The 13,957-nt window shown below is 42.4% G+C and overlaps 1 protein-coding gene across 1 annotated transcript in view; it reads left to right on the top strand.

Annotated features, from left to right (window-relative positions):
- Positions 1-13,957, top strand: part of tmem67 (transmembrane protein 67) — a 125,562-nt gene that overhangs the window by 41,366 nt on the left and 70,239 nt on the right. The window contains exons 9-12 of the mRNA XM_033020405.1: positions 2,562-2,667; positions 4,438-4,524; positions 7,715-7,780; positions 11,044-11,200. Coding sequence (XP_032876296.1) covers positions 2,562-2,667; positions 4,438-4,524; positions 7,715-7,780; positions 11,044-11,200 — 416 coding nt within the window. The remainder of the gene's footprint in view (positions 1-2,561; positions 2,668-4,437; positions 4,525-7,714; positions 7,781-11,043; positions 11,201-13,957) is intronic.

Genomic DNA, 13,957 nt, shown 5'->3' with positions numbered 1-13,957 from the left:
CCAAGGCCAATATATCCCTGAAGAGATACAATTTCAGAACTTAATGCATTGCCTCACAGTCGTCTAACCAGCCCTTTGCATAGTTGGAACAAAGCTTATTCCTTTTTGTAATCTAGCTTTCTGGTTGTAAAGGTTAATATTCCATTCATCTGTTTAATCTTTTTATTGATCTTGATCTACATTTTAATAATCTGTAAATGTGAAACCATTCATTTATTTGGTCTCAGCTATTCCTGATTTTTATCTATTGCCTAATAGTTCCATAATAACCCATTTATTCGATTCAGTAACTGCAACAAAAATGGATTCAGTTTACGTAACTGTAGAATTCCATCTACCACAATTTTGTCTTAATCTATCAATAAGTCTTAATACTTAGTTCCAATAACACTAATACTATACTGTCAATTGAAGTAATTTTTAAAATCCAGCATTGCATCAAAGGCTGTATGTCAAAAGCAATAAATTTGCTGTACAGTGCTTTGAAACATCATGGAGTTATGAAAAGTGCTACATAAGCTATCTTTTCACAATAGTCGGCTTGGATTTATGCTTCCCCACTGCATTACGGCCATCGTAGTCTGTCCTCACTTTCTCCCTCATGGTCTGGTTTGGCTCAGCCACCAAGCACAACATCCGGAGGCTGCAGTGAATCGTCCGATCAGCTGAGAAGGTTATTGGCTGCAACCTTCCCTCCATTGACGAACTGTACACTGCAAGGGCCAGGAAGCGAGCGGGTAAGATCATCTCTGACCCCTCTTACCCTGGCCACAAACTCTTTGAATCACTTCTCTCTGGAAGGCGACTCCGGACTGTCAAAGCTGCCACTGCCAGACATGAAAACAGCTTTTTTTCCACGAGTAGTAGCTCTACTCGATAACCAAAAATCTGTTGCCTCCTTTTGCTCAGGTATTTTATTTAATTCACATGTTTAATCAATAATGTTTTATTGTTAATATTTAATATTTTATGTGTAATTCCTAACTATCACTGTATGTCATATTGCCACCTGCAGGCGGAGCACCAAGGCAAATTCCTTGTGTGAATGCTTGGCCAATAAACACATTCATTCATTCATTCATTCATTAGTTATAGAGTCATAGAGTGATACAATGTGGAAACAGGCCCTTCGACCCAATTTACCCACACCGGCCAACATGTCCCAGCTACACTATTCCCACCTGCCCGCGTTTGGTCCATATCCCTCCAACCCTGTCCTATCCATGTACATGTCTAACTCTTTCTTAAATGTTGGGATAGTCCCTGCCTCAACTACCTCCTCTGGCAGCTTGTTCCATACACCCAACACCCTTTGTGTGAAAAAGTTATCCCTCAGATTCCTATTAAATCTTTTCCTCTTCATCTTAAACCTATGTCCTCTGGTCCTCAATTCACCTACTCTGGGTAAGAGACTCTGTGCATCTACCCGATTTATTCCTCTCATGATTTTATACACCCCAATAAGGTCACCTCTCATCTCCTGTGCTCCAAGGAATAGAGTCCCAGCATACTCAACCTCGCCCTATAGCTGAGACCCTCTAGCCCTGGCAACATCCTTGTAAATCTTCTCTGTATCCTTACCCTTTATGTCATCATTAAATAAAGTGACATACTGAGGACCAAGCAGTTTCTTGTGGAATATCACAAATTACTTCCCTCCATTTCTAGTACAGACACCTTAATATACTGTTAAAAAGTCACATATCTTATTCAACCAGATTTAAGATGTGTAGGATATTTTATTGCAGGAATAGCCTCTAAATAACCAACAAAATTCTCAGCATTTTCTTGATTATACTGAAGCAGGTGACAACAAAGTGCAGCCAAAGATAGGCACAAAATTCTGGAGTAACTCAGTGAGTCAGGGAGCATCTCCAGAGAAAAAGGATAGGTGACGTTCCGGTTAGGACCTTCTTCAGACCTTTATCAGGTCCAGATCCTTAACATCACGTCCTTTTTCTCCAGAGATATGGCTGACCAGCTGATTTACTCCAGTACTTTGTGCCTATCATTGGTATACACCAGCATCTGCAGTTCATTCATACACCACACAGTACAGCCTTTGGGGGGATGTTCAATTAGCAGCTGCAATGTAGAAATAGTTGCTATCAGTATTATTGTCATGATGGCAGTGATTGCTTGTTTTACAGTAGTTTTAATCAAAGTTGGCTGAGTGAGTTTTGTTTTATCAATCCACATCAGTTGCAGAACTTTAAAAAAAAGGATAATGTGGCAAAGAGCAAATCACAAAAGTTGCTCAATTAATTGTAAAAGTCAGAATTCCCTGGTAAATAAAATTACTTATCTCCAGAACAGACTGAAATAAATGGATGATCAACTGGCTCCAATAAAGCACACAGATAGATATTCAGCTGTACATAGACATGTGTAAGAAGGAACTGCAGATGCTGGTTTAAACCTAGACATAGATATGTTTATGGATGTCAAGTTAAAATTAAAAAGAAAAATTCAACTGTGGAACCAGTGCTCTTTCCTTATTCTCACAATCTAATTTATCTTATTATTCAAGTCAACTTTGTTGATAATTTACTTCCTTTCAGGCGAATAAATCTGCCCTGGTTATACTTTGATACTCAGTATGGTTTTGGAAATAGACTTATTGATCAAGAACCGTTTCAAACAATCTATCATTTTAAGTCCTCAAAAGTAAGTACATTTGTTTTCCTTTCTGTACATTAACTTATTAACGGAGGAGGGACATGCTTTGGTGAGCCTTTTTTGCTTGCTCAAAATAGGTGTAAAAGGCATTAATCTCATTTGTAGAGATGCCTCGTTGCTAGAGATCACCCCCCGATTTTGGCTTGCAGCCCTTATTGATAATCAGTCGATGGCACCCATTTGGAAATCTCGCTTGGCATCGCTCATAGACTTGTGGAGATCATAATTGGCCTTCTTGTATCTTTAGACTTTAGAGATACAATGCAGAAACAGGCCCTTCTGCCCACCGAGTCCATGCCGACCAATGATCACCCCATACACTAGCACTATCCCACACACTAGGGACAATTTTACAACTTACCAAAGCCAATTAACATAACAACCTGTACGTCTTTGGAGTATGGGAGGAATCCGGAGCGCCTGCAGAAATCCCATCTGGTCACTGGGAGTACGTACAAACTCCGTACAGACAGCACCCGTTGTCAAGATCGATCCCAGGTCTCTGACGCTGTAAGGCAGCAACTCTACAACTGTGCCGCCCCTGCCACTGTATCCTTGAAGGTTTGCATCAGAGAGTGAATCTCACTGTTCACCCAAGATTTCCTAATAGGATAGACCCTAATTATCTTTGCCAGAACGCAGTTGCTAATGCATTTCCTGATGAAACTGGTGACGACTAAGGTATACTCATTCTGGCTGGATGAAGAGGTCTTGAATATGTTTCAGTCCACCGACTTAAAATGGTCCTGAAATAGATCTTCAGCCTCCACAAGCAACTGTTTTTTTGCTCTTTTTGTTGGTGCCTCGCATTTCCGTCTCCATCTAGAACCCGTTGGAAGCAACACTGACAGATGATCAAACTGGCCAAAATAAGGGAGAGGGATGGAGTGATAGTTGAACATGTTCATGGTGCAGCAGTGATCGTTGGTACGATTGAAGTCACCAGCGATTAGCTGTCTCAAGAGAGAGAGAGTTAATGACTGAAGTATAATTAGTCCAGTGCCACAGACTATGTAGAACGCTGACAAGATGGTAGAGGTGAATTACCTCAGTTGGTAAAAGTGACAGCATTTTATAAACAGGTAATCCAGATCTGGGCAGCAGAATTGAGTTGTACTTCAGTGTATTACGAAACTTTGATTATAGAGCAGACACCACTGCCTTTCCCCTTGCCTGAGGATTATGTATGGTCCATACAATGGAGTGAGAAAGTGTTGGGGTATAGCAGGGTCTGGTGAGTCAGGGAGAGCCATGTTTCAGTGAAAGAAACAAAATAACAGTCCATGATCTCCTTTCTAAACAGCAGCCTTGCTCTAAGCTCTTCAAGTTTGTTCTCAAGTGATTGAAATCATTTGGTATAGGTATGCTGGGGAGGTGTATGGAGGATAAAATCTTTGCGTTTCACCAGCACCTGATCATCCCCCGACTGTGCTTGTGCTTGTTTTATTAGTGCTCACACCAATGCCGATGGTGTCGAGTCTAATAAAGATAAGTTTTTCCAAGAGTTCCTTTGAACAGTGCTTGACAGGAGACTTTCAATGCTGGATCTAACGACTCTCAGCATTGGAACCGATAGATAGTGAGAAGCGATCGTAAATAAGCTGCTTTGATCAATGATCTATGCTGCTTATTTTCATCAGCTGTTTCTTGGCAAAGTGTTAAGGTTTATTACATGGTACCTTTTAACGTAAACACAATAAATGTTGTAATCTGAATATCATTTCCTGTTTTTCATTGTTTGTGTTTTACCGTTTGCAGCATATGGAATTACAGTTTATTCTTGCCAAATATGATGCTCAAGGTTTTTTTCTTAAGTGGGAAAAAGCAACTGGAGGTACTTTGCAGGTAAAATTCCTTTAAAACATATAAAATATAGTTTGAGAATTTTCTAATCAATAAATTCCAAAAATATCTAAATTTGTCAAAAAAAAAAAAGCTGATTATGTTTAATGATCAAAACTCATTGCTAGAGCAATTCAGTGTGAAGAAGGCTCTGGAACGTCCATAAGATGCTGCTTGACCTACTGAGTTCTTCCAGCACTTTGTGTTTTGCTCAAGATTGCGCTATCTGCAATCTCTTGTGTTCCTACTAGTTCAAGGATCTCCCGTTAAAATCTATCAAAATGATTGTCAAGATATTAGGCAGACAAAAATGCTTGAGAAACCCAGCGGGTGAGACAGCATCTATGGAATCAGTTAATGAGATTTACTGAATGTCTGGAATTCTCTGCCTCAGGTGGAGGCTGGTTCTCTGGATACTTTCAAGAGAGTGCTAGGTAGGGCTCTTAAAGATAGCGGAGTCAGGGGATATGAGGAGAAGGCAGGAACGAGGTACTGATTGGGGATGATCTGCCATGATCACATTGAATGGCGGTGCTGGCTCGAAGGGCTGAATGGCCTACTCCTGCACCTATTGTCTATTGAACCTAAATCATGCTTTTGATTTATTTTAAAGTGAGTTTAAAATAATTTCCTATATCATGGCGCAGCAGTAAAGGTGCTGCCTTACAGTGCCAGAGACCCGGATTCCATCCTGACTACGAGTGCTGTCTGTACGGAGTTTGTACGTTCTCCCCATGACCTGCGTGGGTGTTCTCCGGGTGCTCCGGTTTCCTCCTTCACTCCAAAGACGTACAGGCTTGTAGGTTAATTGACTTTGGTAAAATTGTAATATTGTCCCGAGTGTGTGCAGGACATAGTTAGTGTGTGGGGATCGCTGGTCGGCGCGGACTCAATGGGCCGAAGGGCCTGTTTCCATGCTGTATCTTTAAACTAAATTAACCTAATCATGGAGCTGGATCTTCTCCTGAATGTGAGTCACCCTCCACACCAATAACCTGTCTTTGGGCATGAAGCCTGTTCCAGTAAGACATGCCCCAGTGCAGTGTCCTGCAGTGGAGGGCTTTCCAAGTCGAAGTAGCTGGTTGTGTTCCCAAAAATGTACTTGACATTTACAAACATTAAAAGCACCCGTGACACACCAGAAAATAAAAGATTAACATTAATAAAGTTAGAAAAAAACACGAAAAGACATTCATATGCGTTAATGACAAGGAACCTGAATTACATTTAACTAAAATGATTTACAAAATCAAACTAAGAGGTCTTAAACCAGAATTTATAACCATAGACGCAAATTGCTGGAGTAACTCAGCTTGTCAGGCAGCATCTCTGGAGAAAAGGAATAGGTGACGTTTCGGGTCGGAACCCTTCTTCAGACTTAAAACCGTAAATTCTTCCTACTTATTTCATGTGATAGTAGCGGAATTAGGCCATTCGGCCAATCTAGTCTACTCCACCATTCAATCATGGCTGATCTACCTCTCCCTCCTAACCCCATTCTTCTGCCTTCTCTCCATAATCCCCTGACACCGTCTCGGATGCTATGCTTATCATCCTGCAATTCTTTACCCATCTATCTATATCGCCTCAGTGATAATTCTTTACCTGTTCACATACCTGTTCAATACTGTCTCTTTGCAAAATCATGCTGGAGGTCACTACTAGAAACCAAACTTGTAGCTATGCCTTGTATCTGTAGGTTTATTGGAAAAGTGTTCCAACAGATGGAATAACAATAGGCAATAGACAATAGGTGCAGGAGTAGGCCATTTGGCCCTTCAGGCCAGCACCGCCATTCAATGTGATCATGGCTGATCATCCACAATCAGTACCCCGTTCCTGCCTTCTACTCATATCCCTTGACTCCGCTATCTTTAAGAGCTATATCTTACTCTATCTTGAAAGCATCCAGAGAATTGCCCTCCACTGCTTTCTGAGGCAGAGAATTCCACAGATTCACAACTCTGTGTGAAAAAGTTTTTCCTCATCTCCGTTCTAAATGGCCTAGCCCTTATTCTTAATCTGTGGCCCCTGGTTCTGGACTACCCCAACATTGGGAACATGTTTCCTGCCTCTAGTGTGTCCATTCCCTTAATAATCTTATATGTTTCAATAAGGAACCCTCTCATCCTTCTAAATTCCAGTGTATACAAGCCCAGTTGCTCCATTCTTTCAACATATGACAGTCCTGCCATCCCGGGATGACATAACAGAACAGGATATACTGTTAGTTTAATGCTTACAAAAAAAATCATCAACTTGCTTCCTATTTTTTCATGTGAAAACTCACTCACCTGATTTTTATGTGGCTAACAACTCTAATTGCTTTTGGCCTTATTTCATTGAGTCTGGTATATTTCCACCAGGTTAACCTGGTGCAGATTTCTCCGCCTGCAACTCATTCAAAAATACAAGATATTTTCAATGTTTTCACAGTGAAGTTAGCTCATAAGTGGTTCATTATTCCACTGATTTACACTGACTATATTAGAGGACGATACACCATTGGCAGAGGAGCAAACTGTTTAAAAGTGCATGGTATACTCCAGAAGTTACTGTCAGATTCGGTCCCAGCTTTTGGTGTGCACCCATAATACAACCATTTTTCTCATCACAAACAGGCCTCTGAAATTTGGACTAGGTCCTGAATTCTACAATAAAAACTGTTGTATAGTGTTGTAGATGCAAGCCCAGTCCATCATACAGTATTGTTCCCACCAATTACTCCATCTACACTTCACATTGCCTTGGAAAAGCAACTAACATAATCAAAGACACCCACCCCAGTCATTCCTTCTCCCTGCTCCCGTCCAGCAGAAGCTTAAAACCACACATCACCAGACTCTGGAATAGCTTCTACCCCTCTGCTATCAATTTACTACATGGTCCTTCCATAAGGTAGAGTACTGTATGATTCGCCTCTGCCCCATTGTGGGCATTGGGCCTTGTCCATGGAATTGATGCACTACAATGCTGGGAACGATGTTCTGCACTCTATATTCTCCCCTTTGCTCTATCTATTGGACGAGTTTGACATTTGTATTTACCTATAATATTACCTGAACTGATTGGATAGCATGCAAAATAAAGCTTATCACTGTAATAATAGACCTAAAACTAAAATTTACATCAAGATTATACTTCTATTTCATGTAAATACATTTGCGCAATGTCTTAATTATTCATTTTACAGTTGTGCCCAGATACCTTGCCTCGGCTGAATATAGCTTATATCTTCGGAGTCACGTATCAACAAAGTGTGAGTGTGATCAATATGTATTCATTGATAATTAATATTAGTTAGGAGGAATATTAGCTAGAATATTAGTTAACTGTTGTAACTTGTCTTAAGTCTGAAAATTTTTGGGAAAAAAAAGGCACATCTCCTCATATTCCTCCTCAGGGCAAACTGTCCTGGAAATGTGTCAATGTTACTTCACCACCTAAAGCTAAATCTCAGAATCATAGAAACAGGTGCTTTCTGCCCACCTTGCCTATGCCAACTGTAACACCTTTTAAAAGATACCTACTTTATCAATTGTATAAATCATTCATAAATCCACCAAGTAAATCATATTTCCCAAACATGAACCTGGTGGCACATTGAAACATTGAATGGCAGTATTTTGCAAATGATAGAATAAACACTTTGGGTATATCAGAATATATATCGAATATTCAAACAAAAAAAAAGTTAAGTTATACACTAAGGATAGACACAAAAAGATGGATCTCAGTGGGACAGGCAGCATCTCCGGAGAGAAGGAATGGGTGACGTTTCGGGTTGAGACCCTTCTTCAGACTGGTTAGGGATAAGGGAAACGAGAGATTTTGATGGTGATGTGGAGATATAAAGAACAAAGAATGAAAGATATGCAAAAAAGTAACGATGATAAAGGAAACGGGCCATTGTTAGCTGTTTGTAGGGTGAAAACGAGAAGCTAGTGTGACTTGGGTGGGGGAGGGATCGAAAGAAATGGAATGCCGGGGCTACCTGAAGTGAGAGAAATCAAGATTCATACTTCTGGGCTGTAAGCTGCCCAGGCGAAATGTGAGATGCTGTTCCTCCAATTTGCATTCAGCCTCACTCTGACAATGGAGGAGACCTAGGACGGAAAGGTTAGTGTAGGAATGGGAAGGAGAATTAAAGTGTCCAGCAATCAGGTAGGTTCAGGTGGGCTGAGCGAAGGTGTTCCACGAAACGATCGCCCAGTCTGTGTTTGGTCTCGCCGATGTATCAGAGTCCACATCTTGAACAACGGATACAGTAGATGAGGTTGGAGGAGGTGCAAGTGAACCTTTGCTTAACCTGAAAGGACTGTTGGGATCCCTGGACAGAGTCGAGGGAGGAGGTATAGGGACAGGTGTTGCATCTTCTGCGGTTGCAGGAGAAGGTACCTGGGGTGGGGGTGGTTTGGTTGGGAAGGGATCAGTTAACCAGGGAGTTATGGAGGGAACAGTCTCTGCGGAAGGCGGAAAGAGGTGGAGATGGGAAAATGTGGCTGCTGGTGGGATCCTATTGGAGGTGGTGGAAATATCGGAGGATTATGTGTTGTTTTAGACAATAGACAATAGGTGCAGGAGTAGGCTATTTGGCCCTTCGAGCCAGCACCGCCATTCAATGTGATCATGGCTGATCATCCCCAATCAGTACCCCATTCCTGCCTTCTCCCCATATCCCCTGACTCTGCTATTTTTAAGGGCCCTATCTAGCTCTCTCTTGAAAGCATCCAGAGAACCTGCCTCCACCGTGCTCTGAGGCAGAGAATTCCACAGACTCACCACTCTCTGTGAGAAAAAGTGTTTCCTCGTCTCTGTTCTAAATGGCTTACTCCTTATTCTTAAACTGTGGCCCCTGGTTCTGGACTCCCCAACATCGGGAACATGTTTCCTGCCTCTAGCGTGTCCAAGCCCTTAACAATCTTATATGTTTCAATGAGATCATCTCTCATCCTTCAAAACTCCAGAGTGTACAAGCCCAGCTGCTCCATTCTCTCAGCATATGACAGTCCCGCCATCCCGGGAATTAACCTTGTAAACTTATGCTGCACTCCCTCAATAGCAAGAATGTCCTTCCTCAAATTAGGGGACCAAAACTGCACACAATACTTCAGGTGTGGTCCCACTAGGGCTCTGTACAACTGCAGAAGGACCTCTTTGCTCCTATATTTGATTCCTCTTGTTATAAAGGCCAACTTGCCATTCACTTTCTTCATTCCCTGCTGTACCTGCATGCTTACTTGCATAGACTGATGTATGTGGACCCCAGATCCCGTTGTACTTCCCCTTTCCCCAACTTGACGCCATTTAGATAGTAATCTGCCTTCCTGTTTTTGCTACCAAAGTAGATAACCTCATATTTATCCACATTAAACTTCATCTGCCATGCATCTGTCCACTCCCCAAACCTGTCCAAGTCGCCCTGCATTCTCATAGCATCCTCCTCACAGTTCACACTGCCACCCAGCTTTGTGTCATCTGCAAATTTGCTAATGTTACTTTGAATCCCTTCATCCAAATTATTGATGTATATTGTAAACAGCTGCGGTCCCAGCACCGAGCCTTGCGGTACCCCACTAGTCACTGCCTGCCATTCTGAAAGGGACCCGTTAATCCCTACTCTTTGTTTCCTGTCTGCCAACCACTTCTCTATGCATGTCAGCACTCTACCCCCAATACCATGTGCCCTAATTTTGCCCACTAATCTCCTATGTGGGACCTTATCAAATGCTTTCTGAAAGTCCAGGTACACTACATCCACTGGCTCTCCCTTGTCGATTTTCCTAGTTACATCTTCAAAAAATTCCAGAAGATTAGTCAAGCATGATTTCCCCTTCGTAAATCCTTGCTGACTCAGACCGATCCTGTTACTGCTATCCAAATGTGCGGCTATCTCATCTTTTATAATTGACTCCAGCATCTTCCCCACCACCGATGTCAGGCTAACTGGTCTATAATTCCCCGTTTTCTCTCTCCCGCCTTACTTAAAAAGTGGGATAACATTAGCTACCCTCCAATCCACAGGAACTGATCCTGAGTCTATAGAACATTGGAAAATTATCACCGATGCATCCACAATTTCTAGAGCCACTTCCTTAAGTACCCTGGGATGCAGACCATCAGGCCCTGGGGATTTATCAGCTTTCAGTCCCATCAGTCTATCCAACACCATTTCCAGCCTAATGTGGATTTCCTTCAGTTCTTCTGTCACCCCAGATCCTCTGGCCACTACTATATCAGGAAGATTGTTTGTGTCCTCCTTAGTGAAGACAGATCCAAAGTACCTGTTCAACTCATCTGCCATTTCCTTGTTCCCCATAATAAATTCACCTTTTTCGGTCTTCAAGGGTCCAACTTTGGTCTTAACTTTGGTTTTAAGTTATGCACTATTGTATAAAGCTCCTGAACTGTATGATGCTAAGGAAATGCAAGTGTGATAAAGACATGTAACAATTATTTGCCTTCAAGCTATCTCTATGTATTGTAACCATTTCTTGTTTATCTATTTTCATCTTTGGACAGTGTACACTTTCTGTTTCCAAGCTTTTATCTAAATATGACAAAAATCACTTTTATGACATTTACATACTTTACAAAGGAGAAGATGGTGAGGATAAGTTAAGAGCTGTTGCCATACGTAATTTAAATCTTCAATACAATGGAAAATTCGTAAACCGAGGTAGGCCGTTTGTTCTGTACAGCAATTTCTTGTTGAAGAACGTATGTTTATTCTACAATTAACATTGAACAGTACAACACAGGAACAGGCCCTTTGGCCTATAAATCTGTGCTGAACATGATGCCAAGACCAACTCCTGCACATAATCCATAATGTGCCTGTCCCACTTAGGTGATTTTTCAGCGGACTGCCAGCTACTGTCAAGTTGTCGGCAGTCGCCTGAAAAACCGGCAACTGGAACGGTGACTGTCAGAGTGGAACACACACACACACAAACACATTGCAAAGGCAGGGGCCAGGGCAAGCGGGGGGAGCGCTGTCTGAAATTCACACAGTGTAAAGCCAAGGTGATACTGACACACACCACAATGAACATGAAGGTGAGCGCTGTCATTAAGACGGCTAGCACAGTGTACGGTAAGTCCTTTGAAAGAGGAGGGGGGGGGGGGGAGCGGGGAGAAGGAATGGAGACAACTTTTAAGAAGCCAGACAACTTTTAATAAGCCAGAGATACACAGCTGTGAAGTTCGGTGGACATTATCCTTGGTTCTGAAAACTACTGTTTACGGTTTTTTTTCCCAATGAGCCAATGAAATTTACCGGTCAGCATCGGCTACAACCTACGAGACCCTAGGAGAACCTTCGACCTCCTGGCAACCCACTAGGACCTCGTTGCGACCCACCTACGACTCGAGAATTCTCGTTACTCTCCATGGCGGATTCATTCTAGTCGCTGCTAATTATTCAACATGTTGAAAAATTCTCGGTGACCATAATGTCGCCGCGACTCGTTCCCAGAATTTGGGAACTCCTCACGACCATGAAGGCGACTCCCCGGCAACCGCCCGCGAACATGTGGCGACCATGTGGCTACGGCACAGTCTCCTGCAGTCGCCTAAAAAGTCGCCTAAGTGGAACAGGTCTATAACCCCCTATTCCCTACATATCCATGTGCCTATCCAAAAGTTTCTTAAATGCCACATTGTTGCAAATGTCCAGATAGAGAACTGTTTAAGTCATAGATTTATAGAATGATACAGTGTGGAAACAGGCCCTTCGGCCCACCTTGCCCACGCCGGCCAACAATGCCCCAGCTACACTAGTCCCATTTGTCTGCATTGTCCCAATCCCTCCAAACCTGTCCTATCCATGTACCTGTCTAACGGTTTCTTAAACTATGGGATAGTCCCAGCCTCAACTCTTCTGGTAGCCTGTTCCATACACCCACCATCCTTTGTGTGAAAGAATTACCCTTCGGATTCCTATTAAATCTTTTCCCCTTCACCATGAACCTACGTCCTCTGGTCCTCGATTCCACTACTCTGGGTGATTCCACTACTCTGGGCGAGAGTGCATCTACCCAATCTATTCCTCTCATGATTTTGTTCACCTCTATGAGATCACCCCTCATCCTCCGGTGCTCCATGGACTAGAGACCCACCCACTCAACCTCTCCCTATAGCTCATACCCTCTAGTCCTAGCAACATCCTCGTAAATCTTTTCTGAACCCTTTCAAGCTTGACAATATATTTCCTATAACATGCTGCTTAGAAGGGAACACAATATTCTAAATGCAGTCTCACCAACGTCTTATACAACTGCAACATGGCCTCCCACCTTCTATACTCAATACTCTGACTAATGAAGGCCAAAGTGCCAAAAGCCTTTTTGACCACCTTATCCACCTGCGACTCGACCTTCAAGGAACCATACACCTGTACTCCTCGATCCCTCTGCTCTAGAACACTACCCAGAGGCCTACCATTTACTGTGTAGGTCCTGCCCTTGTTCGACGTCCCAAAATGCAACCTCTCACTTCTCTCAACCATTCCTGGCCAATCGATCCAGATCCTGCTGCAATCTTTCACAACCATCTTCACCATCTGCAAAACCACTCACTTTTGATGATCTTTTGGCATTTATTACTTATTACTTGTTAGTTAAATCATGTATGGATTCCAGGACTCTGATTTAAGTGTTTTACTTCACTGACTAGTCTCGGTCACCACTGTCTTGACTAATCTTGACTTTCAATTGATTATTTGGAATAAAATGAAAGACAGAGAAATCTCTTATCCAGAATACTAGAATCCGTGATTAACTAGAGCCCTGTGTAAAAAGAAGCATTTGTAACAACATTCTATCCAGCTTAGCAACTCATTTATGTGATGTAGATGGAGTGTTTCATGTCAATCACGGGAATAGCTGTGAAGCCCTTCGTACAATTCATTCCCACAGAAATAATATATTATCAGTTCAAGAAAAGGTAACGTGAATCTAGTCCTACCTGCCTGCGGTTGCTCCATATCCATCCAAACCTGTCCTATCCATGTACTTGTCTAACTGTTTCTTAAAGCCTCAACTACCTCCACTGGCAGCTTGTTCCATACACTCACCATCCTTAGTGTGAAAAGGTTACCCCTCAGATTCCTATTAAATCTTTTCCCCTTCACCTTGAACCTATGTCCTCCGGTCTTTGATTCCCCTATCTGGGCAAAATACTCTGTCTACCCGATCTATTCCTCTCATGATTTTGTACATCTCAATAAGATCACCCCTCATCCTCCTGCGCTCCATGGAACAGAGACCCAGCTTACTCAACCTCTCCCTATCACTTGCACCCTCTAGTCCTGGCAACATCCTCGTAAATTTTTCCTGAACCCTTTAAAGCTTGGCAATATCTTTCCTATAACATGGTGCCCAGAACTGAACGCAATACTCTGAATGCGGTCTCACCAACGTCTTATACAACTGCA

Source organism: Amblyraja radiata, chromosome 4 (genome assembly GCF_010909765.2).
Source record: "Amblyraja radiata isolate CabotCenter1 chromosome 4, sAmbRad1.1.pri, whole genome shotgun sequence".
NCBI lineage: Eukaryota > Metazoa > Chordata > Chondrichthyes > Rajiformes > Rajidae > Amblyraja > Amblyraja radiata.
Note: the sequence above shows the minus strand (reverse complement) of the source record. Positions and strands in the feature narration are given on the sequence as shown.